Source organism: Eptatretus burgeri, chromosome 9 (assembly GCF_056783735.1).
Source record: "Eptatretus burgeri isolate ZD-2024b chromosome 9, Ebu_testis_v1, whole genome shotgun sequence".
Classification (NCBI taxonomy): Eukaryota; Metazoa; Chordata; class Myxini; order Myxiniformes; family Myxinidae; genus Eptatretus; species Eptatretus burgeri.
Window position 1 is genome coordinate 106459852 of NC_140969.1, and position 26265 is coordinate 106486116.

The 26265-nt window shown below is 44.9% G+C and overlaps 1 protein-coding gene and 1 long non-coding RNA gene across 5 annotated transcripts in view; both read left to right on the top strand.

Annotated features, from left to right (window-relative positions):
• The window catches only part of RFC4 (replication factor C subunit 4), a 44636-nt gene extending 29541 nt beyond the window's left edge, over positions 1-15095 (top strand). For all 4 annotated transcript variants that reach the window (XM_085896573.1, XM_085896572.1, XM_085896575.1 and 1 more), the window contains 3 exons: positions 6398-6478; positions 8900-9016; positions 11174-15095. In XM_085896573.1, coding sequence (XP_085752699.1) covers positions 6398-6478; positions 8900-9016; positions 11174-11266 — 291 coding nt within the window. In that variant the 3' untranslated portion in view covers positions 11267-15095. The remainder of the gene's footprint in view (positions 1-6397; positions 6479-8899; positions 9017-11173) is intronic.
• Positions 15096-19910: 4815 nt separating this feature from the next.
• LOC147020864 (uncharacterized) lies at positions 19911-23806 on the top strand. Its single transcript, XR_015061984.1, has 3 exons — positions 19911-22436; positions 22531-22731; positions 22829-23806. It is a non-coding gene; the product is annotated as an uncharacterized LOC147020864 (long non-coding RNA).
• The last annotated feature ends 2459 nt before the right edge of the window (positions 23807-26265 follow it).

Genomic DNA, 26265 nt, shown 5'->3' on the forward strand with positions numbered 1-26265 from the left:
AATGCCATACGCTTCACTCAGACATTTCACCGAAACACCCATGTTACGTTTTCGCAGCAACTCCACTTTTTTGCTGACCACTGAGCGATAAATGTTTCCTTTTCGAAGCACCACTAGTTTGTCGCGATATTGAAGGCCGTTTTGACACGACGAGGATACAGGGGGTATTTCAAAAACAATGATGCGCACTAAAGGACAGAACACCACACGGTGATGCCGAATTGGCCTTGCCACTTCACAGGTTTGTCTCTGGTGATTGCGCAACCTCACTTCCATGGCAATATGTTTTTCCTGTGGATTAACTTTTCAGAAGGCTTGTGAACAACTTACTTTTCAGAGTGAAAATGTTAGCTATCGTAGCACCATGGGGTTTCAAAATTTTGCCGGTTTTTGGGTCTTTCCAGTTTTTGCTGTCAGGTCAAGCCAGATCAGAACTGTGACTTGCTTACAGGTACCATGCAAACCTGTACTAACCTGTTTTATGGTCGGGTTGTCGGCGACTAAACCGTCTCCACCACCAGGTTTTGTGGTGAAGAGGGTGTATGTTATGGACACCCAGCAGGATTAAAAACAAAGTCTGACAAAGGGCAAAGGAGCTCCTTGTGAGCCAACGGCCATCCATATCTAGTGCCCAACTGTCTGCAGATGTCGTCCTGCAGTTGGGTTACTTCTTATTTGGAGGTTGGTGGCAAGATTTGCACTCCAGCCACCGTAAAACACTTAACTCCGCAAAACACACAAAAAACGCAAAAAAAAACCTCAAAACCCATTTGGCAGGGCAGCTCACCAGATGACTGGAATGGTGCAAAAGCCTTCGGGACCCCTAATCTTTGATGATAGGAGGGAAATCACGTGGTAACATTCCCGGGTCAGATTGCGGAAGAGTGTCGGAGTGGTGCTGAGGTGTCGTCCACCAGACGGCGGTCTCTTGGGTTAACCAGAGGTGGTCCCTTCAGGTCCAGAGGGCGATACCTGACCCATTCCCATCTCCTTGAGATGTTGATCAACCTGTTGCAACCACGAGGCACATGGTCGGCCCACTGGCCTCCTCCACTCATGATGCTCTCTCGCTGAGAGAATCTGGTGAGGAGTATTAGTGTCAGGAAAACGAGCCACATGTCCATACAGCCGCAGCTGATGCTCACGGACAAGAGAGGTAACAAATCTCATTTGAATCTCTCAGCAACCGCTCGTTGGACACAAAGTCCGACCAGCGATAGCCAAGGATTCTCCGAAGAGACCTTGCACTAAAGGAATTAAGTCTCAGACTGAGATCCCTGGTCAGAGTCCAAGTCTCACATCCGTAGAGCAACACTGGAAGCACCAAGGACCTAAAGACCCAGACTTTCGTTCTCCCGCACAGGTACCGGCAGCGCCACACCCCATGATCAGGTGAATCCATGACTCCCCAGGCCCGACCCAGTCGTCTATTGACCTCTGGCTCACAGCCAGCAGAGACATGAATATCACTGCAAAGGTAAGTGAATCTCTCCGTGACCTCAACATCCTCACCAAAAACAGGTACAGACAGGACAGCAGTATCCAAGATGTCATTGAAAGCCTGGATCATAGTTTTGACCCAGGAAACCCGTAATCCCAGTGGCTCCGACTCCTCATTCAGCACCTCGAGGGCCCCCAAAAGGATATCTATAGTCTCTGCAGAGATGACTGCATCATCTGCGAAATCAAGGTCAGAGATCTTGACATTCCCAAACGATGCACCGCAACTTGATCTCTCCGACATCCTCCCCAGAATCCAGCCCACACAAGCCCTGAAAAGTGTGAGGGCCAGAACACACCCCGATGAACCCCATTGACAAATGGAAATAAGTCAACGATGGTATCACTAAATCTCACAGAACTCTTAGTACCAAAGTACAGTTCAGACATCAGATTGATTCGTTTTGGTGGCACCCCACGAAGACCGAGAATCCTCTAGAGGGCATCCTGATTCACTGAATTAAACACTATATAGAGATCAACATAGGCTGCGAGCAGCTCCTGCCGAAATTTTCATCTGCGTTCCATGAGGACCGGAAGAGCAAGGATACGGTGAATCATTGACCTCTTTGATGTAAAGCCTGACTGCTCTGGACGCTGGTGCTCAAGCAGATGGTGGTGAAGCTGATCAAGAATTATCCGATCAAAGACCTTGCCCGGCACTGAGGGCAGCGTCACCCTTCGGTAGTTGTTGCAGTCTTGGCGATCACCCTTCCCTTTCCAGAGAGGGACAACAAGGTCCCTCTTCCAGTCAGTTGGGATGATGCCTGTGTTCCAGGCAGAGCACAGAACTGCATGCAACAACACGAGTGCAGCATTTCCACCAGCCTTGAGAAGTTCAGCATGGATACCACAGATCCCAGGAGCTTTACCCCATTTCAACCGGTTCACCGCAGCCTGTGTTTCCACAAACGAAGGTGGACCACAGTTGATTGGAGGGTCAGCAATAAGTATTGTAACACCCCTGACATCCAACTCGACAGCTGGTGGATCAGCCTGTTACAGCCGCTCAAAATAACTGGCCCAGCAGGCCTTCACTTCAGACTCCTCTGTCAAGAGCCAACCACCCTCTGCTCTAACTGCATTCCACCGAGGGACGGGCTTGGATAAACGCAATGCGTGAATTCCCCTGAAAGCAGGATGAGAATCGCTTGACCACAGGTGATGCTCTTCCCCCTCACAGATTCCTCACACATAGGCCTCCTTGTCCACCCAAAGTGCATGTACAGTTTTACGCCTTAGCTCCCTGAACAGCTCAGCTCTGCCATTAAGCCTGGCCCTGCGACTCTGGTCAATGGTAGCCAGTGTCCCTTGAGAGGCAAAATTCTTCTTCTCCCTACAGTGAGTTCCAAGACATCCACCGGGAACATCAAGGATGGTGGTCTTGAAGGCACTCCACAACTCTTCAGGATCTCCCAAAGCACCCAGACCTCCCAAATCCACACTCAGCCTGTTCGCAAACTCCTCAGCTACTCTCTCATCCTTGAGCTTGCCAACATCCAGTCGAGGCTGGGATGGTACCTCTTCTTCTTCTTCTTTCGGCTGCTCCCGTTAGGGGTCGCCACAGCGGATCATCTGTATGATCCGCATAGTGATTTGGCACATGTTTTACGCCGGATGCCCTTCCTGACGCAACCCTGGTCGCCTCTTATGACACAGGGATATGGTACACCTATTTTAACCGGGGTATACACCGGCCCAGTACACTGGTATTCATTTCGCCGACCTCGGAAGGATGACAGACTGAGTCAACCCCCTGGTGTATTAATCCAGTGGCCCAACGGGGCTTGAACTCAGGACCTTTTGGATCCCAAGCCGCTGCCCTAACCACTGCGCCAACACCAGGCTTGAGGCTGGGATGGTACCATTCTCCTGGATTTAAGCTGCAACTTCAGAGTTGCTATAACAAGCCTGTGGTTAGTATTGAGGAACTGAGCACTCCGGTAGACCCTGCAGTTCTGGATTATCCTCCAGCAACCATCAACGAGGACATGGTCAATCTCCTTTGCCACATCACCAGCATTGGAATACCAAGTCCAGCGATGAGCCTGTGGGCGCTGAAACCATGAACCAGCCACCCTAAGTCCATGACTTCTTGCAAAGTCAAGGAACTTAGTGCTATTCAGGTTCACAGTTCCAGAACCATAGGGACCAACACACACCTCATAACCATCCCTATCAGTTCCAGTCGATGCATTGAAATCTCCCAAGACTCGAAGTGTATATCTCGCCTCGGGCAATGATCAACCACAGACTCAAGCGTGGCATAGAATGCATCCTTCACGGTGAGATCACTCGCCTCAATCAGAGCATAAACAGAGACCAGGGAAACGACACCCAAGGAGTGACGAATCCTTAGTCTCATAATATGCTTGTTGACCAGTGTTACCTCAATTATCATTGGAATCAGCTTATTGGACACAGCTACAGCAACTCTTGACATCATTGTTCAACAATTTATTCAACGTTCCATTCCTATTTCCTTGTTCCTATTTGATGGCATGTTGGTGGGTACATTCAGCATGGCCTTCAATGATTGGTTTAGAATGTACAGTATTATGTTCTAGCTTGTTCGTAAGCACCCTTTGACACATGGGATTTTATTTTTAAATCCAAAACATAGGTTCATGGGAGAGTGAGGTGTTATATGGGAGAAAGGGATCACAATGGGGCAATGGCATAGCAGGTGAACAAATCAATTGTGGGAATGGATAAGCAGAAGAGAGGAGTGGGAAGGAAATGTATGTATGTTGGGGTAGAAAAGATCTTGGGTGGAGATGGAGGGTGATTTGATGAAGTGTTGTGCTGCCAACCTGAAGCCCTGATGGGAAGAGCAGGATTTAACTGATGAGGGAAGGAAGTCCAGCATGTGAGAGAGAAAAGGAGCAAAGGAGTGAAGCTGAGCAGTTGGTCTGGATGTTTCACAAGCAAGGAGCATCTTCACCCTTTGTGATGTTCACAAAAAGAAAAGTGTGGGAAGTCGAGCAAGTCAAGTGATTCTGATCGCCTTAAAAGGTGGCTCGGTGCTTGTTATTATCTTTACCTCCGCCACCGAAGGTGGAAGGAGATTATGTTATCTTGTCTTTGTCGACACGATATCTCAAAAAGTTGTCGACGGATTCAGATGAAATTCGGTGGATACCTTGGGTGTGTGACAAAGAATTGATTCAATTTTGAAGATCCGGATCCAACTACCCAATTTTTTAAAGTGATTCTTCATAATTCAGAGATGGGGCTCAAAAACGAGATATAGCACGATATGTCAAAAATGTATTGGGCCAGATATGTTCTCGTGGATCAGGCATAACAGGGCGAAGGTATGCGTTCCACTGAGTGCCCTTCCAGTTGTAAAATGTATTGGGCCAGATATGTTCTACTCCTACTGGATGAGGCATTGTGTGTCGGAAATATACACTCTTCCGAGTGTCCTTCTAGTTTGTCACTTGCAAAATCAAAGATATTTCAAGTATCTTGATTAGTCGATTTTATTAGTCTGTCTGTCTGTCTGTCTGTCTGTGAATCGCCTCCAAGTAACAATTTTAAACCGATCTTTACGAAACTTCACCACATGGTAGAGTTTCTCATAAGTGAGAAGCCTATTGTTTTTGAGGTCAAAAGGTCAACAACGTTGGTGAGATTTCTAAAATCCTTAATTTTCATCCGATTGACTTGAAATTTGAAGAGGATTTTCATATCTGGTCACTGAATTCAACCACCAATTATTTTTAAGGTCAACATCGGCCAAAAGGTCAACATTGGCTTGATTTCGAAAATTATCATTTTTCATCCGATTGAGTTGAAGATTAAACAGCAATTGCACCGTGCACTACTGAAATGGGAAACCAACTATTCTTGAGATCAAAAGGTCAAAGGTTACCTCAAGGGCAAACATCTAAAATCAATTTTCAACTGAAAAATCATCAATTTACATCCTATTCATTCGAAAATTAAAGAGCAATTGCATAGTCCATCACTGAATTGGGAAAACACCTTTTTAAGATCAAAATGTCAAAGGTCAACTCAAGGTCAAACTTCTAAAATAATCAAATTTCATCTGAAAAATAATCAATTTCCATCCGATTGACCTGACCTGAGCTTTAAGATTGCCAATTTTAATCTTAATGAAATGGACAATTTGATGTATGCATGGCAACCTTTGGAGAGGGGGGTGCATCTTGCAAGTATCATGCTTTTCATGACAACATCTTGTTTGTTTGTTTGGTTTTTTTATATGATTTTATATTTTATATATTTTATATTTATATTTTTATTTTTATAAATATATATTTTTTATATTTGCTCTCATATGAGCAGCCAAACTCTCCAGGAAACAGGAAAAAATAAATCTCAAAGTTGTGGATGGATTCGGATGATATTTGGGGGAGATGTTGGCTGTGTGACGAGGACAAACTGATTAGATTTTTGGTGAAGATCCGGTTCTGGGTACAACAATTTTTAAGTGATTCTTCACTATTGAGAGATGGGGCTAAAAACGATGTACAGCACAACATCTCAAGAAGTTGTGTACGGATTTGGACGAAACTTGGTGGACACTTTGGGTTTGTGACGAGGAAGAATTCATTCAATTTTGGTGAAGATCTGAATCCAGATCCGGATACGAGAATTATATATATTTTTAAAGTGATTCTTCACCATTGAAAGATTGGGCCAACAACGTGATGTAGCATGATATTTCAAAAATGTAATGGGCCTGATATGTTCTCGTGGCGGAGGTACGTGCTCTACCGAGTGCCCTTCTCGTTTGAATCTGTTTTCCTTTTCTCGTGCTCACAAACTCAGTCATTGGAAAATTCCAAAACATTTATTTAGCTTTTGTTAATTAAGAACCCCGCTTTGAGAATGAGCTTGACCTCTTTATTTTCTTCCTTCCAATCAGACTGTTCCGGAGGAGAGGATTACCGGAGTGATTGATGCCTGCAAATCAAACTCTTATGATAAGATCAACAAGACTCTTAAGGTAGCTTTGGGTTGGAACTTGGTCAACAGAAAAAACTGTCATGGAGTTGTCAGTAATAAGGGCATAAAAGATCTTTCAAGTATGTGCACGTTCGGGGGGCCCACATGCAAGTTGGGGAGGGGAGGGGGCGGTCCACGTACTATGTCCCCACTGTACTGTTCTCAAGATGACAAACACAACTAACCCCGATCGTCTTCCCCTCACCTCCATCCCCCACTCCCACCCTACCCCTATTTCACTCCCCCAACAGCTCGGCCTACACTACCCTTGAAATTTTGTCACGATCAATTTACATGGTTAAATAGATTACCCTCCCCCCCAATTCATTTTAAATCTCAAAATCAATTGAAGCTAATCACTTCATTGTTCTTTGTCATCATGAACATCATAGGGGCCTATGCTATGCAAACCAAGTTTGGTGGTGATCACTCAACCCGTTAAATATCCCCCCTACTCATATTACAAATACCCCAAAATTGAGAAAAATATAAAAGCAAATAACTTACTATCTTCACCATAAATCCCCCATAATGCAAACCACCCTCGGTAACACTGCGTCCCGGAGGTCTGACGTACATAGCCGGACCCCGATCGTTACATTATTATAACAGCTTCAGTGGGCTGACAGGATTGCCGAGAGATGCGCACACTTGCCTCTAGGAGGTCTAGCCTGGGTATGAATCCCGACCCAGCTATAAACTGTCATCAGTGTTTCACCGGTACGGTGATTTATCCCTCAGATGGAAGTTAAATCTTGGGTCCCGTCTGCCAGCACTAATCGGTGGACTTTAAAGATCCGACGGTGTCTTTGGTGAAGAGTAGGCAAGCTATCGCCAGCACCCTGAACAGATTACAAATATCTGCCCTCATATTAGTCGAGCCTCGGGCCTGCCTTGAAAAAAGGGAACATCCTTTTAGTGTCGTAGATAGTAGAAAAATCGTGCAAATTATGATACAAGCATCAGATTTGGCATTTCTATTCTGCAGGGCTTTCTGATCAAATCTGCCCGATTGGCCATTTGAAAATCCAAATTTTGAAAAATTTGAAAATAAAAAAACTTCAAAAAAATTTGAAGTCACAGTTGGCTGAAATGCTTGAAGTGCAAGTGAACATCCCAGACAGAGAACCAAGGGGAGATGCAGTCATCATTGATGGCTCAGCACTTATCAATGCCCTACCTCCACACACTTCAAAGATATTTGATGACTCTGCTAAAGAAGACATCATCCCAAAGGTGGAATCCTATGGTGCCAGGTACGAGAGGGTGGACGTAGTGTTTGATGTGTACAAGAAGTCAAGTCTGAAGTCCGAGGCAAGGTCGAAAAGGGGGCAAGGAATCAGAATAAGAGTGACAGGAACCAGTAAGACCCCAAGTAACTGGAGAAGCTTTCTTCGAGATGACAGCAACAAGACTGAGCTGTTTCACTTCCTTGTGGAAAAGATGTGTGAAGCACAGACGACAAGCACAGTCATTGTCACAAAAGGAGAAGATGCCATTAGCAACACAAGGAAGTCACTGGATGCTGTGTCTCCATGTTGTCATGAAGAAGCTGACACTCAAATATTTGTACACGCCAGGGATGCAACGACGGATGCAAGTCCATTATCATCAAGGCTAATGACACGGACGTACTAGTCATAGCAATATCTGTACTGCCATCCTTACAGGAACTAGGTCTTGAGAACATGTGGATTGCCTTTGGCCAAGGAGCCAAGGCACGATGGATTCCAGTCCATGAGGTAGTTTCTGCAATAGGGCCTGAGAAAGCTCGAGGGATCCCATACTTCCATGCGTTCACTGGATGTGATGTCGTGTCTGCCTTCTGCGGTAAAGGGAAGAAAACTGCATAGCAGACTTGGAACGTCTTTGATGATGTTTCTGAAACATTCACCAATCTCAGCCAGCATCCAACATTGATTCGTGATCTTGACTTTTTTTTAACTTTTTTTTTTTTCTTCAAAATTTGGATTTTCAAGTGGTCAATCAGGCAGATTTGATTAGAATCCCCTGGAGAACAAATGTGCCAAATTTGATGCTTGTATCATCATTTGCACGATTCCTCTCAAAAATTGCTGTTATCTGCCCCACTATTTGTGGACTAAACCATTCTTCAAAGAGAAACGTTAAGCTGGACGTCCAGCATGTTTACACATGGTGGAAAAAAAGGTTGTGCTCAGGAGAGATCTATCCTGGTGGTGTATTTGTACAATCTCCAATAAATGTGTGAAGGGTTTCAGGCTCCGAGTTTGACTCGTGCTCCGTTTTATGCAAACGATGCTTTGTATTCGTTTATCATTCATACTCCGTGTACGTAGCTTTCCATCGCAAAATGTGCATTTCATGAAGAAGATCTGCTCCCCGTTGCTGCCATGAAACCTGTTGCTGGTTTTCTCTTTTAGAATCTCGTGTTTCTTTACAGGGACTCCTGAGCGATGGTTATGCTGCAAGCGACATCATCGTCAACATCAACGATCTGCTGGTGACACATTCTCAGCTGACTGACAAGCAGAAGTCGGTACTGGCAGAACGGCTTGCTGTAAGATCTGAGAAACTTATCAAAACAAAAATTGTTGTTGTTGTTGTTTGGTGACCATCGTTTATGGTGTCGCTCACCTATAGAAGTTATAAGGGATTTTTACCCCACGCACACGAAACAAAAAGCAGGATTAAACAATCGGTTCACACTGTCTACGGACCAGTTCATGATGAAGGAACAACTTGATTTCAATGAATATTATATTTTGAATACGAATCGGACACAAATCTGCAGTTTAGCGGTACTTTGGCTATGAATTTGGCAAATTGTACGGAATGTCGACCCAATCACGCATGCACACATCCATCCATTGGGACCATACTCTGAACAGAGCATTGGTACTGCCGAAGCAGTCTCCTGGGCTATTGGGTATAATCCTGGACGGGTCACCACTCCGACGCAGGTTACTCGAATGGCTCAATCGTCTCAGCAAGCTGGTACTCATTTTGCCGACCTTGGAAGGATGACAGGCTGAGTCAACCTCACCTGGTATTAATTAAACAGCCAACAAGGAGTGGGTGGGAAAATGGAGGAGTGGAGGGCAAGGGGTGTGTGGGAGAAGGGAGGGCAAGGGGTGTGTGGGAGAAGGGAGGGCAAGGGGTGTGGGGGATGAGGGAGAGCAAAGGGGTGTGTGGGAGGAGGGAGGGCAAGGGGTGTGGGATGAGGGAGAGCAAAGGGGTGTGTGGGATGAGGGAGAGCAAGGGGTGTGTGGGATGAGGGAGGGCAAGGGGTGTGGGGGATGAGGGAGTGCAAGGGGTGTGGGGGATGAGGGAGTGCAAGGGGTGTGGGGGATGAGGGAGTGCAAGGGGTGCGGGGGATGAGGGAGGGAAAGGGGTGCGGGGGATGAGGGAGGGTAATGGGTGTGTTGGATGAGGGAGGGTAAGTGGTGCGTGGGGTGAGGGACGCAAGGGGTGCGTGGGAGGAGGGAGGGCAAGGGGTATGAGGGAGGAGGGAGGGCAAGGGGTGTGGGGGATGAGGGAGGAGGGAGGGCAAGGGGTGTGTGGGATGAGGGAGAGCAAGGGGTGTGTGGGATGAGGGAGAGCAAGGGGTGTGTGGGATGAGGGAGAGCAAGGGGTATGTGGGATGAGGGAGAGCAAGGGGTGTGTGGGATGAGGGAGAGCAAGGGGTGTGTGGGATGAAGGAGGAGGCAGGGGAAGGTGTGGGATGAGCGAGGAGGCAGGGGAAGGTGTGGGATGGGGAGGGTAAGGGGTGTGTGGGATGAGGGAAGGCAAGGGGTGTTTGGGATGAGGGAAGGCAAGGGGTGTTTGGGATGAGGGAAGGCAAGGGGTGCGGGGGATGAGGGAGGTTAAGGGGTGCGGGGGATGAGGGAGGGTAACGGGTGCGTGGGATGAGGGAGGGTAAGTGGTGCGTGGGATGAGGGAGGGCAAGGGGTGCGTGGGATGAGGGAGGAGACAGGGGAAGGTGTGGGATGAGGGAGGGTAAGGGGTGTGTGGGATGAGGGAGAGCAAGGGGTGTGTGGGATGAGGGAGATCAAGGGGTGTGTGAGATGAGGGAGGGTAAGGGGTGTGTGGGATGAGGGAGAGCAAGGGGTGTGTGAGATGAGGGAGCCGGCATTGCCTGGTACCTTTTCTCAAAACTAATGTAATGTGTTAAATAAGGTGGTGTAAAAGACGCTGCATCAATGGCGGTAATCCTTCCAAGATTTTTTTTTTCTACAACCTTTAAAATCTTTATTCTATTTCAATTGAATTATATAGTTGCGTGTGGTAATTCTGTGTTCTATAAATTCTAGTGGTTGGTTGTGTGGTTGGATGTCCAGTTAAATTGTCCCAATGAGCTCGATGTGACAACATGACTGAGTTCATCGTGGAGAATGCCATTGTTTCGAGGGTGTGAAACCGACTGACATTCACTTGTGGGTCATCATTGTGTCACGGAGTTTCATCAGATTATTCTTGGCTGGGATCGTGCATTTCTAAAACCTGTCAATAAATATGATCGGATATTCAAGTTAACTTTTCAACTCTTTTGTTGGAAAACACCAGGAATGCAAATGATCTGTCGAATCGGTGGAGGAAGAATAGATGTCACACAAGTATGATTGATGCACCAACAAACCTCCTCAAAGATTTTCTTGTGCAAATTCTCATGTGTTGAATGTGATGTCACAATGTTGCATGTTTTGTCTCCTTGTAGGAAGTGGACCTTGCCCTTTCTGATGGATCAGACGATTTTCTGCAGATTCTCTCCTTTTGTATGCTGTTCTCTCGCACTCTTACAACCCCCTAGCTTGATCTTGCTTTGATTGCAATCGGGTCTTGATCCAACCCCTACACCCTCGGTTGTCTCTGCTCGGTTGACTTTTGTAGATCAATAAATGTGACTTTATTTTGTCCATTTTGGGGACTTGTTGCAGTACGTTGCTCATAACAGTACTCGTTGCTTCGATGGAAGTTTTGCATGCAGTGTTGGATCTCGGACTGGAAGAGGTAATGTCAGCAAGTCATTGCATTAAGTTTAATCCCTCTTATGATGGCTGTCAAAGTTTCAGTCACGCAATTCTACTTTCCTCTAATCTCTTCAGCCTGGCTGCGATGTACTTGGTCATCTTGCTGAACTGTGCATTCAGAAATGCAACCCAATTTGCTGCATATTCAACAACTTGACTGCGAATCCAAATATACCCACCTTCCTCTATGGTGGACCAATGTAATAATACGAATTCCCTTGCAAGGGACTTGACACAGGAGGCCATGAGGCTTATCAAAGCTTGCACTATTACAAACTTGTCTGATACTCTTTTCTCGTCCATACTCTTTTCAAATGCCAAGCGTCGTGCAGGGAAACACCACATACCGGTTTAATAGGTATGACTTGGCCGGAGTTCAAACCACTGTCCTTGTGGACTCGGAGCAGACGCTTTCACCGTTACACCACAAGGAATTTAAATGCAGGTGGAGGCTATTCAGTCCATCATGTTGGCACCACCAACACCACAGCAATTCATCAACACCAAATCAAAAGAAGAAAAATGCAAAAATATATATATTTAATAAAGTGTTTTTTTGGAGTTATTTTTGTATTTTTAGGGGAGGGGGCCAACGTGTAGACTGTCTTGGTTAAAAACACACAATATCAACCACACAACACCCCTTGACGAGAACCCCACCAACAGCACTCCGTACACAATCACCCATCAATGCTCAAACTACCTAAAAGTCTGATCAATACCCCTCTATCTCCATAACTTCCAGGTACCTATCTAATTCTAATTTAAACTTATCTCCTGTTTCTGCTGCCACTACCTTTCCAGGGAGACCATTCCATGCATTAACTACTCTCTGAGTGAAAGTCCCCTACCTTACTACCATCTTAACTCTCCTCTTCTTTACTCTCAGGCTATGACCCCCCTTGTCCTATCACTGTCTACTCTGTTGAATAATTCATCTTCACTTGTTTTATCTCTACCTTTCATTATCTTAAACATCTCCATCATATCTCCTCATAACCATCTCCTTTCTAGTGTATGAAGCCCTGTCTCTTTCAGCCGTTCCTCATAGCTGAGTTGAACTAGGCCCGGAATCAATCTAATAACCCTACGCTGAACCCTCTCGATGGCATCTATGTCCTTGAGTTGTGGTGACAAAAACTGCACACAATAGTCTAGATGTGACCCTCACTAAATTCCTGTACAATGTTAACATCACCTTTTGATTTATATATGATCCCCCTCCGAATACAGCCTCAAACCCTATTTGCTTTACTTTTTGCTGCCTGGCCCTGTGCTGCCTGTTTACCTCCCGTATGTATTACCACCCCCAGATGCTTCTGTGTGACACGCTCCAAAATTATTCCTTACATCCTGTAATCTCTATTTTCATTGTTCTTTCCCATCCCCAACACCTTACACTTGCTCAGGTTAAATTCCATCTGCCAATCTTTTGCCCAATCTATACAAGTATCAATACTTTCCTCTATCTGATCACCACCCCCTCTGCTATCCACCTCACCTCCAAACTTTGTGTCATCTGCAAATTTGGAAAAACTTACTCTTTACCCCATTATCCAAATTGTTGATATAAATCATGAAAAATAGGACCACTGGACCTGTAGCTTATCTGGGCCCTGGCCTAAAATTGTAACCCAAATTTGGTGCCATTCTTACTGGTAGGTCTGGAGAGTAAGATATTTGAAGGAATTTATGTAATTTTCTAAAAAAAATTTACAAAGCTTGCCATTTTGACACTCTTCCGGTCATGTGATCGGTATGGTCTCCGCAATTTAACAACACGACCCTAGCCTAATGTTGTAACCCAAATTTGTTAGCATTCTGACTGGTGGGTCCAGAGAAGAAGATTTTGGAAGGAATTTGCGGAACCGGTCACTTCCGGTTTTTGTCACCGGTCACTTTGACACACTTCCGGTCAATTGTTCAGCATTACCTCCGTCATTTAACATCCCTACCCTGGCCGAATGTTGGAACCCAAATTTGGTAGCACTCTGACTGGTGGATCTGGAGAAGATTTAAGAAATTTACTGTCATGTGACCAGAACGAGCTTTGCAATTCCTGTTAGCAGTCAGGAGAGGAACGTTGCTGCCACATTTCAGCCGGATAGGCCGGGCGGTTTGGCCAGAGAAGTCGGCAAAAGGAGAGGAATGGATGGTGTGCGATGCCAATACCTTTATCTGAAATGTAAAATCCAGATAAGCTAATAATAATGGTCAGAGTACTGATCCGTGAGGTACCCCACTACTTACATCTCCCACTCACAGCCACTCTTTGCTTCCTAACACTAAGCCAGTTTGCAATTAATTTAGCTTCCTGACAAGTCACTCCACAAGCTCTCACTTTGGTTAGCAACCTCCAATGTGGTACCTTATCAAATGCCTTCTTAAAGTCTAGATATACTATGTCCATTGCCTTTCCATCATCCACCCAATCAGACACTGCTTCATAGAACTCTAAAATATTTGTCAGACAGGAACTACCTTTGGTAAACCCATGCTGACAACCTTTAATTAGTTTGTATTTGTTTAAATGGTTCCTCATCTGGTCCCTAATTAATGTCTCCAACTCCTTCCCCACAACTGAAGTCAAACTAACAGGTCTATAGTTTCCCAATTCTTCTCTGGATCCTTTATTAAATAATGGTGTTACATTTGCTACTCTCCAATCCTCCAGTACCTGTCCTGACTCCAGGGAACTATTGAAAATATGTTATCTCGCTTACCTGCTCAGCCACCTTCATCACTACTCTCGGGTGCATATTATCTTGATCGGGAGCCTTATCTATTCTTTGATTACCGAGCCGTTTTTAGGTCATCTCTACCGAGATATAATTTTGTGCTCACGCGCCAAAATGCCGAGTCATCTTTAACCAAACTGTGCAGTTCGAGCTGTGCAGTAGAACTTTGCAGTCGAGCTGCGCAGTAGAACTGCGCAGTAGTCTTCGGTCATATCTGAACATTGAGAACTTGTGGTATTATAGAGATGACCGTCACCCCCACACGGGGGTAATTTATTTTTTTTTTTTTTACTTTTTTTTTCGACACAGTATCGAGGCTCGTATCAGAGCTAACACACAGAACGTATTGTTGCGGAAAAGGGCCCTTAGTGGGTTATTAAATATAGGATCAGCCCAGATCCCCCCTTAAATGCATGTTTAGCCAGGTTGTTTGGTAATTGGATGTTACAAGTGTGTCGGGAGGTGTAGCAGGCTGTCCATTGTTCATACAGTGGTGGTGTACCGAGAGGCGGCTCCTTCTTCTTCCTGCCCCCCTCTTAGCTAGCCCCGACCCGGCGCCCTGGGTGTCGGTCGGCGAGACGTGTCGGCAGCCCATTGGTGGAGAGCGGCTGTGGACTGGAGGGATGGACCAATCACGTATCCCCGGAGGCGTTCCAGAAGAGCGAGCGCCGGGAAGGCAAGGAAGAAACGGTTAGTGTCGAGTCTGCGATCTGCTGTAAAAGGAACTGGCTGCTTTGTCGGTCTGAAGAAACGGCTAGTGTCGAGTCTGCGATCTGCTGTAAAAGGAACTGGCTACTTTGTCGGTCTGAAGAAACGGCTAGTGTCGAGTCTGCGATCTGCTGTAAAAGGAACTGGCTGCTTTGTCGGTCTGGGAACGGCTTGTGTGAGTCGGCGATCGACTTTGTGAGGAGGTGTTTGACAGGTTCATCCGGAGTCCAGTCACGGAGCCTCTGACTGTCCTTACTCACTGCATGGCTCGACACATCTTGTAATCCCATCGATCCACCTGTGGAGCCCAACACCCCAATTTGGCCAAGTCTGGTGAAGAGGCCAGGCCTGGATTTGTATACTGGACCTTGGGAGAAACCAACTGGAACCCACCATCGATCTGACTGTCTTGTGCCGTCGACCTTACGGGGGCTGGACGCGCCGAGGCTGTGTGTGCAAGCGGTGCCGATAAGAGTACGAGCGCGATCTTGCCACGCTGGTGCGCAAGCGGTGCCGGGAGAAGGAGTACGAGCACCATCTTGCCACGCGGCGTGCTCGAATCCGTTGACATCGGCTTCTCACGAGGTGCATTCGTGCCTTCGACACTTTTCCTCTCGTCCATGAGGCACTACCAAGTACTCCGTGTCTTGTCTGCATGTTGTCTAAGGTTTATCTTGCTAGGGCCCCCTTCAAAACCTGTATCCGTAGCTCCCTAGTTAAGAGCGGGTTATAACTTAATTATAACATTGTCGTGAATGCTTTGCTTGTGTTGTGCTCCCCGATGTGTGCCCAATAAATCTGGCTGATTCGTATGATAGTTGCCACCTTGAGTTTATTCGTGCCATGCTGAGGAACAATCTGCTCGATTTGTATTTAAAACCAAACGGGCTACGGACTGGCAGACTTCACTCGGTCTCTGACAAACCCAGTCTGTAGCCGGGGTCTATTTCCCCAACTGGTGTGGCCCAGATGTACGTTGGTATCGTGATCCGAGGCACGTGACCCGAGGCCTGTGCCAAACTAGCCGGCGTTGTAACCCCTGAGACGGCGGAGCTGTTAAGTGATGCCGAATCTTCAACATTTGGCTGTCAAGAGTAGGGTGCGATTGCCACCACCGCCGAATCGATAACAGTATAACAAAGGGAGCAGGAGACGAGATGAGAAGGAAGCACAAACAGTGGGGAACGGAAACATGAGAACTGTGAAAGGGAGAGGGGGTGGTACATAGGGAAAACAATATGGACACTACAGGGACTTTCAGGAAGGAAAGCAGGAGAAATGAAGGAAGTGGGCTTGGGTGGATTATCGGGGGTAGAAAAGATCGAGGATTTGGATGGGGGAAGATAAGAGGTGGTGGTGAAGAGCTGTTTTGAAGACATGGAGGGAAGAGTGGGAGTGAAGAGAGTGTGGGAGTTTGTTCCAGGAGGGGAAAAAAGAGGATAGAACGAGTGAAGGTGAGCAGTGATTCGTGATTTTGGTAGTTTCACCAGAAGGAGGTTGTTGGCGGACCTTGAGCGACCTGTGGAAATATGGGGGGGACAGATCACAGACAGTGGGGGTGGGGGGACGAGGCTGGAGGAGAGGGGATGGTAGAAGACAAACACCACCGACCTGCCTGCGGTGAGAGAGATGGCAGACCCAAGGACTCTGCCTCATCGTGGGGGATACCAATGATCTTAAATGCCTTGGTTTCCACAGCATGAAGTCGAGAAAGGTGAGAGGCAGGAGCACCAGCCCAGAGGGAAGAGCAGTACTCCATCAGGTTGTGGATGAAAGCTCTTTATGTGGTCAGGAGCTCAGGTGTGCCAAGGAAGGATTTTGCACGACACGGTTGCCCAGTCAGCGACTGACTTTGGAGGACAGCTTGGAAATGTGGCTTTCCCAGGAAAGATCATGGTAGATAGTGAGACCCAAAAGCCTAAATGAAAGGACTTCTTCAAGGGGATTGTTGAGAAAGCAGATGGGGTTGGGGGGGTTCCAGATGGTCCTTTTGGAGAGACATTGTGAGAGAGTGAGATTTGTCAGCATTGAAAGACATGTTCCACGTGTTGGACCAGTTTGTAATTTTACCCAGATCTGCAGTGAGCAAAGAAGTTGCTCCTTGCCAGTCTGAGGGATGACAGATGATACGGCAGAGGAGGGAGTCATCAGCAAAGAGATAAAGAGGATTTTTCAGAGTCTGAGAGATCATTGATGAAAACCAGAAAAAGAACAGGGGCCAGAACGCTGCCTTAGGGAACTCCTGCCTGGACAGGAAGAGGGGATGAAAGAACTCCATTGAAGGCCACACGGCTGCAACAGGAGAGGAAGTCTGCGAGCCATGAGTGGTGATGGGCTTGGATACAATAGGAAGAGAGTTTGGTGATGAGCAGGGCAGTGTGCCAGACCATATCGAAAGCACATGATATGTCTGAAAATATGCCTCTGATTTCATGTCCGGCATTGAGGATCTCCATCCATTGTTGGGAGAGCAGAAGCAGCATATCCAGGGTAGAGTGACCTGGTCTGAAACCAAATTGATGATCAGAAATCAAGCCATTGGAGAAGGGGAAGGATTTAATGTTTGAAGCGAAGATTGATTCCATAACCTTGCTGATGATTGGGAGAAGGCTGATTAGTCTGTCGTTGCAGGGATCTGTTTTTGCACCTTTTTATGCAGGACAGTAATGTTTGCTGATTTCCAAACAGATGGCAGATGACCTTGAGCAAATGAGATTGTGAAGAGAACAGAGAGAGGGTGAGCAAGAGCAGAGGAGCAGGTTTTGAGGACACGTGGGCTGATGCCGTCTGGTCCGGTTTCAGAATCTGAGTCGAGGTTTGATAGCAAGCTCTACACCTTGCCAGGAGAAAAGGACACAGAGTCCAGGGACAGTTGGGTGCTGGTTGGAACAGAAATTGATGGGTTTTGGACACAAGATTTTGAAGCAAACATGGAGTTTAGGCATTCAGCCTTTCACGTGTGGTATCAGCAGTGCAGCCATTTGAAGTAAGTGAGGGGATCTAGGAGGAACATACACCAGAAACAGATTTAACCAGACACCACCAGGATTTGGAGGAGGGAGACAGGTTTGAGAGTTCAGACTTGAGAATGGAAAGATGTTTCCTGACTCGCTTGAGGGCAGAAACAAACTTATTCCGAGCTTTATGGAAGAAACTGAGATTGCCTTCAGTAGTATTTGCCTTCCAGGAGGTGAAGGCAAGTTGTTTCAGGACAACTTCCTCGCCACAAGCTTCAGTGAACCATGGGCGGGAGGAAGGGTCAGACAACTGAAGACGAGAGGGGATGAATCTGTGCATGAGGGAGAGCAAGTTTCTTTTAAAGAATTCCCAGGTTGAGTTGATGTTGGAGAAAGAAATGGGAGACCAGTCTAGAAGTTTGATGACTGCTTGGAGACCTTGCCAGTCGGCTTGAGTGAAATGCCAGACTCAACGGCGGTGAGGTGGTTCTCTGATAACAGCCAAAGTGATGTCCCCTTTGATAAGGGTGTGGTCAGAAGAACTGATTGGAGCGGAGGAAGAACAGCAGATATTTTCAGGGAAATTTGTCAAATTCAGATCCAGAAGACATAGAGTACCATTGGTTGAGATCCGGGTCAGGAAGTTGACTGATTGAGTCAGTCCCAATGAGTCACAGAAGTTTTATGCTGAAGTGCCATGGCAGGTGAGAGAGGTAGACACACTTAGCCAACTGGCATGATGACAGTTGAAATCACTACATATGATGAAGAGAGAGTTCAGATAAGAAAAAAGAAGTTGGTCCATGTTTTCTGCGAGCGAGATGTAAATGGAGTCATCACTGTTTGGTGGACAGTACAACACACATATAAACATGAGGTGGAGTGCAGGGGAAGCCGGAGCCAGAGGTATTCATGGGGGAGTGAGGACAGTGCATGGAGAGTGAGGAATAGAGTTTGTGATAGAGAGCAACTCTTCTGCTAGGGCAAGGTTCAGGTCTATCATACCATTGGAGTGAGAAACCAGGGAGTTAAACTTAGGAGTCAGAGATGTCGTGAAGGAGGAAAGTTTCTGTTAAGTAGATTATGTCTGGTTTGGCAGTGGTAACCTGTATGGAAAGATTTGTCAGGTTTGAGCGAAGGCCCTGGATGTTTGAGGTCCATGCTGTTAAGGAAAAGGGAGTAGAGGGAGGAGAGGTGGAGGAAGGAAGAGTTGTTCACAGTGTGTAGGGGATTGCACAAGTGCGAGGGGAGAGGGTCAGATGGGGAGGAGGACAGAAGGTTTAGGTGGTAATGGGATGAGTCGCAGTGGGGAGTAATAAGAGAGGGGGCAAAGGGAAGTAGGAGATTTGAGGAGGTGGGGGATGAGTTGGAAGAGAGAGGGTGGCGAAAGGAGGCAGCTTTGTGGATATGAGGTGGGGGGCAGCTTTGAGGAGGGGGCCAGTGGGGTGAAATTTGAAGGGGAGGGGGCAGAATTGAATTGAGGATGAATTGTCAGGGTGGAGGTTTTGAGAAGTGTGAGCGGGAAGAGAGAGAAGTTTTCTTTGAAGAGGAAGGAGGTGGCTGATTTGAGAGGGAGGGGTAAGAGGGAAGTTTGAGGGAGAGGGTAGACGAGAGCAGGCACGGCCATGGGGGAGAAGGGAAGGATAAGACTGGGTAGTGGTATTGTGAAGATGGGAGTGGGCAGGGGGGAAGAACAAAAATTGAGGGGGAAGTGATGACATTTGAGCGGGAGGCATCCTTTTTAAGGGTGAGTGATGGGAGAGATTTGAAGGGGAGGTGGGAGAAGTGTAAGGGGGGAGAATTGAGGAAGAAAGTGGGTGGGGGGGATCTTTTGAGAAAGGTGAGAGGGAAGCTTGTGAGGGAAAGAGAGTGATGTTTGCCTTGAAGACAGAGTCGGCGGCTGAATTGAGAGGGAGCGGAGATGATGAGAGCAGGCACAGTCATGGGGAGGAGGGAGAACGGAGGGGTGGGGAGAGGGGAAGAATGAGACTGGGTCGAGGTATGGTAGAGCTGGGAGCGGGTGGGGGAGGGGGGGATCTAGATTTGGAGGGTGGTGATGAGAGTGAAGAGAGAGCATGTTTGAGATATTGAGGAGTGTACTGAATGAGAGAGTGAGATACTTGTTCGGTTGGAACGTAGTCCACAGATGTTTGAAAACCATACAGTTTGGGATACCAGAGGGGGAGCTGTTATTAAAACAGAGGGCAATGGAGAGGAGGTATGATGGGAGGAGTAAGGAGGGAGTATAACAGGGAATAGAAAGGAGGAGGTATATTTAAGAAGGTGGAATGAATTTGCACTGAAGATTGAAAAAATAAGAACGATTGGAAGACCAAACATTGCAAAATGGAATTTTTAAAACATGTCGGTCAGAGATTTGTTTAAGTACATTGGAGGATGGATGGAGTTCAGAAGAATTGTGAGAATGAAGGAAGGAAGATTTGTAACAGATGGAATTTTTCGACACAGGATGAAAGGTCGAAAATAACCACTGATCTCTACACCTGGATTGCTCGCGTCCACAGCGATTGTATACCGAGGAGTGAAGTCACCGGAAGTTCACTTTCCGCCATCTTGTCTCCCCCAAAACATCACTGCATCGAAGTACGAAAACAGCAGACTGGCAGGAAGAAATCTCCAAATGCAAGCAATAAACTTTGCATGTAACTCATGCAAAGTTTTATTAGTTGGTGTAATGAACTTGTGGAAATCACAGACCTCATGTGACCATGAGAGAATGTCACTTTGCGTGGTTTAATCACCTTTTACGTCTGTGCGCTGACAGGAATTACAGATTTACAGACCGCACTGCACCGGTAAGCTTACTAACTCAAGTCATGAACTATATGATAGTAACTTGTTCAATAATTGTCATGCTATTCCTGCATGCCGAAATTATTGAAAACTAATTGATCTTTTCGGGCAAAAAAAATGAGGAAAATGAGGCTAAAATGGAGAAGAAATGCTAAAAATCTTGCAAGATGCTGAACAATTCATCTTGGGGCTTACAGATGCATCTGGTAAACCAATGTATCTTACTCCAAGGAAGACTGGCTTTATAGGCTTTGCAGCTTGCATCAGAAGTGTCACCAAAGTTTATGCAGAACTTATAGCTGCTCATGATGCCCCCATGAAATATATATTAACTTATAAGTTCAGTCAAGACCATTTTGAGTTGTTCTTTTCTGCAGTGAGAGCACGGGGAGGATTTAATAATAATCCGACGGCAGGTCAATTTAGTGCAGCCTATAAGGGACTCCTGATGAGGAACAATATTAAGAATGGCACAGGCAATTGTATTCTTATGGATACTACAACTATCCTTCATGTGGAGCCACAGTCATGAATCAGCATAGTATAGAAGTATGATCTTGTACTCTGGGATGGTCCAGTACATGATAGAAAGGTGAATATACTGATTCTGGCTCACTTTCCCCAATGTTAATGAATGGGGGATTTTCAGCGATTAATATTTTTTTTTCTCTAAAAAATAAACCCCCTTTTTATCCCAAGGTATATTTATTTGTCTCCCCTTTTAACCTAGGGGCACTCTTTTCAAATAACCAATGCATATTGTTTAGCTCACTCATTGAACCGATAAAGATTTGCTCAAGTCGTAAAGTCGTCGGGTGAATATACTGTGATTTGTTAAAGGTGATTCTAAAGAAATATTTAAACCATGTAAGTGAATGGAGATTTTAATAGCCTCCCCTTTTAACCTAGGAGCACTTTTTTTCAAATAACCAATGCATATTGTTTAGCTTACTCATTGAACCTCTAAAGATTTGTTCATTCTCAAATTCCTTCAATAGTTTCATTTTCTTTGCACAATAATCCCCATCTAAAATATTTAAAAATAAAACATTTGAATCTTTATATTTTTTAAGATACCCCTTTTGTGCCATTATGAAATGATAAACTCTTAATGCTCTCGTCTGACTACCTCCTGAGCCTCAGATTAATTTTTGCATAAGCCACGCCCACTTTCATAAGCCCCACCCACTTTGCTAAGTCCCGCCCACTTTTCATGAGGTATTTTATGAGCCACGCCCATTTTCATCAGCCCCGCCCACTTTTACATCATTTCCAGTTCATCTCTGACTCACAAAGAAATCGCTAGAAAATTCTAGAATGTTATGGTTTTGAAAAATTTCCCAACGAAGGCTTGTCTGGGCTTGCCCAGGCAATTTTCAAACAATTCTCCATTTTGAAAATTTTTTCTCCATTCTAACATCTGACTCACAAGGCTTGCCTGGGCTTGCCGAGGGAATTTTCAAAGAATCCTCCATTTAAAAAAAAATTCTCCATTCTAACACAACATGACAACATCAAACTCACAAGGCTTGCCTGGGCTTGCCTGGGGTTGCGCAGGGAAACCAGTCTTTCTGTATAAAAGATTCAAGCCCAGACTCCATTTTAAACATATTTTTTTACTTTCATTGAGAATGGAGTGCTGTGCTGACTTTGAGGTTCCTTGGAGTTCGACTACTTGAATGGAACTAAACCTTCAAGTTGATGAACTGGATTGAAACCTCTTGTCTATTGAGGTAAGATTTTATTTTTCTATTTTCAGAGTTTGATTTAAGCATACTCATTTAATAATTAAATCACTTAATTAATACATTATTATTTCTCTCACAGGAAATTGTATCTGAAAATAGCGATTTTGCCACAACTTGGGGTGAAATTGTTGGCTTGGTTGAAGACCTTGTGAGCGACCAAGACCCACAGAACGAGCTAGGCCTTGAGTGGGATGATTTTGGGGTTCCTTGGAGTTTTACTACTTGTATGGAACTAAACCTTCAAGTTGATGAACTGGATTCAAACCTCTTATCTGTTGAGGTAAGATTTTATTTTCCTATTTACAGAGTTTGATTGAAGCATAGACTCATTTAAAAATTAAATCACTTAATTAATACATTATTATTTTCTCTCACAGGAAATTGCATCTGAAATACAAAATGAAAATACTGCTTTTGCCACAACTTGGAACTAAATTGTTGGTTTGGTTGAAGACCTTATGAGCGACCAAGACCCACAGAACGAGCTTGACCTTGATGGGCCAACCAAAGAGTTATACCTTGGAGACCAGCAAAATCCTGAAAAAGAGTTTTACAGCAATAGTACTCATTGCGAGTTATCAAGACAATACCCACTGAACACGTTATACCTTGATGAGCCAGAATACAAGTTTCACCTTGAAGACTCACAAATTTTGAAAAAAATCAGTAAATGAGTTCTGCCTTGATGGTTTAAATAACTACCTTGGAGACTCGGGAAAAGGGTTCTGCCAAGATGGTTCTAAATATGGAACCTACCTTGGAGACTCACAAATTTCAGACATTTTGAAAAATGGAGATTTTCTTGATGATCCACAGTTATACTTTGTGAGATCTATTACTGAAACCCATAAAAATTTCAAAAATGGACTTTTCCTTGATGATCCACAGTTATACTATGTGAGATCTATCACTGAAACCCACAATATTTCTGGAAATTGTGGTTCTCCCTTGGAGTCTTGGATAGATGGTTATATTTTTGGAGTCTTGAAATGTGGGTTCTGGCTTGATAACTCACAATGTGATACATATCTTGGAAACTCAACAGGAATATGGTTATACCTTGGAGACTTGGAAAGTTGGGTTTATTTTGGAGACTTGAAATGTGGTTTCTACCACTCTTTGGGATCTAAACCTATCGATGTAGTTCTTTGTTGGATGGTGCTTGATGAGAGCAATATCAAGAAAGTTCTGGGAAGAAAGTGCAGGAAAGTTCTTACTCCCCCTTTCTACTTCATCAAACCTGAAAGTCTTAAAAGACAGAATTGGAAGAAGAGAAAAAAAACATAAAAAATATATATTGTTGAAATACGTATTGAAAAAAAAAGACTGTTGGGCGAGGGTTGGGTTGGGGTTGAGATTTTGAATGTGAGGGTTGGGGGTTGGGGTTGAGATTTTGAATGTGAGGGTTGGGGTGAGGGTTGACATTTTGAATGAGGGTTGAGATTTTGAATGTGAGGGTTGGGGTGGGGGGTTGAGATTTTGAATGCGAGGGTTGGGGTTGAGATTTTGAATGCGAGGGTTGGGGTGGGGGGTTGAGATTTTGAATGTGAGGGTTGGGGTTGAGATTTTGAATGAGGGTTGGGGGGGAGGGGACACACACACACACACACACACACACACACACACACACACACACACACACACACACACACACACACACACACACACACACACACACACACACACACACACATCAACAAACAAAAGTTAAGCCTTGACTATTCAGGTGGGGATTCTGTGTTTTGGGTTCACAGATCTAAGAACGTCCCCCCTTGACAAACATTATATACGGCAGATGCCACCTGTTATACACCTCGGACGTGGCCCTCGAGTGTCCACAACGGTGTATAGTAGGAGGGAGTGAAGCGCCAACCCATTGCTCCCATAGGTATTATCTGCTTAGTTTTGTCTTTTGTAATTCCTGTGAATAAAATGAACCTAAAATCTCTTCCCCTTCCGAATCATTTATCTTATAAGTCCAAGGAACCGTATCTATTACATAAACAATTTTAAAAAGTTCGTTCGTCCATCGTTTAGTATAACCCTTTTCGAAATGAGATTTCCATCTATATATTCTTACGCTATCACCAACTTTGAACTTAGGTTTTCTGACATTAATCTCTTTTTCATATTCTAATTTTGTAAATGTTTCTGATGGTTTCATATTTGTTGACGTGTGGATCGTGTCATTATACCTATCGACAATATCCTGAATAAAAGATGACCATTGTTGTGAACCGAGTTGTGTGAATTTTTTATATAGTCTCTCTTTTAAGGTTCAATTAAAGCGTTCAATAACAACAGCTTTTCTTTCATTAAAGGTACTGTATAATGTAATGCTGTTATTTTTTAGAAAATTCATAAATGTCTTGTTATACAACTCTCCACCCACATCAGTCCACAATTTTTTAGGGCATTGACCCACGATTACATGATCAATTACTTCTCCAATCATGTTGAGAAGTACTCCAAGGAGAACAACATTGACAACAAATCTTTGCTGCTTGTAGACAATGCTCCTGCCCATCCTCAGCAAATGGAAGACTGATGTGAAAACGTGCAGGTAGTATTTTTACCACCAAATACTACCTCACTTTTACAGCCTATGGATCAGGGAGTTATTGCTGCTTTTAAAGCCTATTATGTTAAGCATACCATGCTGCAGCTTATCAAAAAAACTGATAAGGACAAGCTATCAATCAAGGAGTTTTGGTGAACATACAACATAAAAATGGCTTTGGAAAACATTAAGGATTCATGGGCGGAGGTGAGTGCCTCCACAATGAACGCTGTGTGGCCTGAGTGTGTCCACAATTTCACGGGGTTTGCTGATGTTCCGTTGATTACAAGTCAAATTGTAGACCTGGCGCAGGAGGCTGGTTTTGAAGAGGTTGAAGAAGAGGACGTGGATGACTTACTGGAGTCTCATGCAGAACCCTTAAGCAATGAAGATCTTATGGAGTTGGAACAGCAGTGGGCTCTTGAGGAAGAAGAAGATGCTGTGACACCTTCATCCAAGCATCTCACCATGAAAAACCTCAGCCAAATCCTCAGCTCGTTTGAAAATGCCACAGAATTTGTTATCGAGCAAGATCCAAATCTTGAAAGGAGCACTGATTTTAGCCGTGTTGTTAATGATGCCCTTTGTTGCTACAAGGAACTTTATGCAGCAAAGAAAAAGAAAGCCATCCAGCCCACTCTCCATGCATTTTTCAAGCCAAAAGATGCAGCACCAACTCCATCCACCATCCAGGATGCTCCTTCAACCAGCTGCCAAGAGACCGTTCCCACTGGTGAAGAAAGTGACAGCACAGTGTCAAGTGAAGAGGGGGACGATTCTGCCACTCCGCAAGTGTGACTTGTCCACCGCAATCAACTCCGTTCCTCCAGCCTCGGGGTAAGTCGCCACGACTCGAGGAGTGTGTTTTGTTTATTTGTGTTTATGTCCAAAAAATTTCGAGCCAAAAACACATCCCCCCTTTAACACATTGGTGTTAAAGGTTTTCTTTTATATCATTTCATAAGGTTTTCCAGGAACGCAACCCTTGCAAAAAGCGAGGACTTACTGTATTGCAAAGTTGACAAAATATTTTTTATTAATATTTGACAAAAATGTTTTACATTAACATTTAGACGACATCCTTTGATAATATTTATTGTAAAACGTTTTCATAGTCTTATCTCGACTCAATATTTTATATCATATCAACATTTAAAAAACTCTTTGGAAAAATGTTTTGTTTGCTGGTTTCCATGTATGTATGTGGTAAAGTTTTCGAATGAATCTACATAGTGTACTATGTAAAGGTTGTCT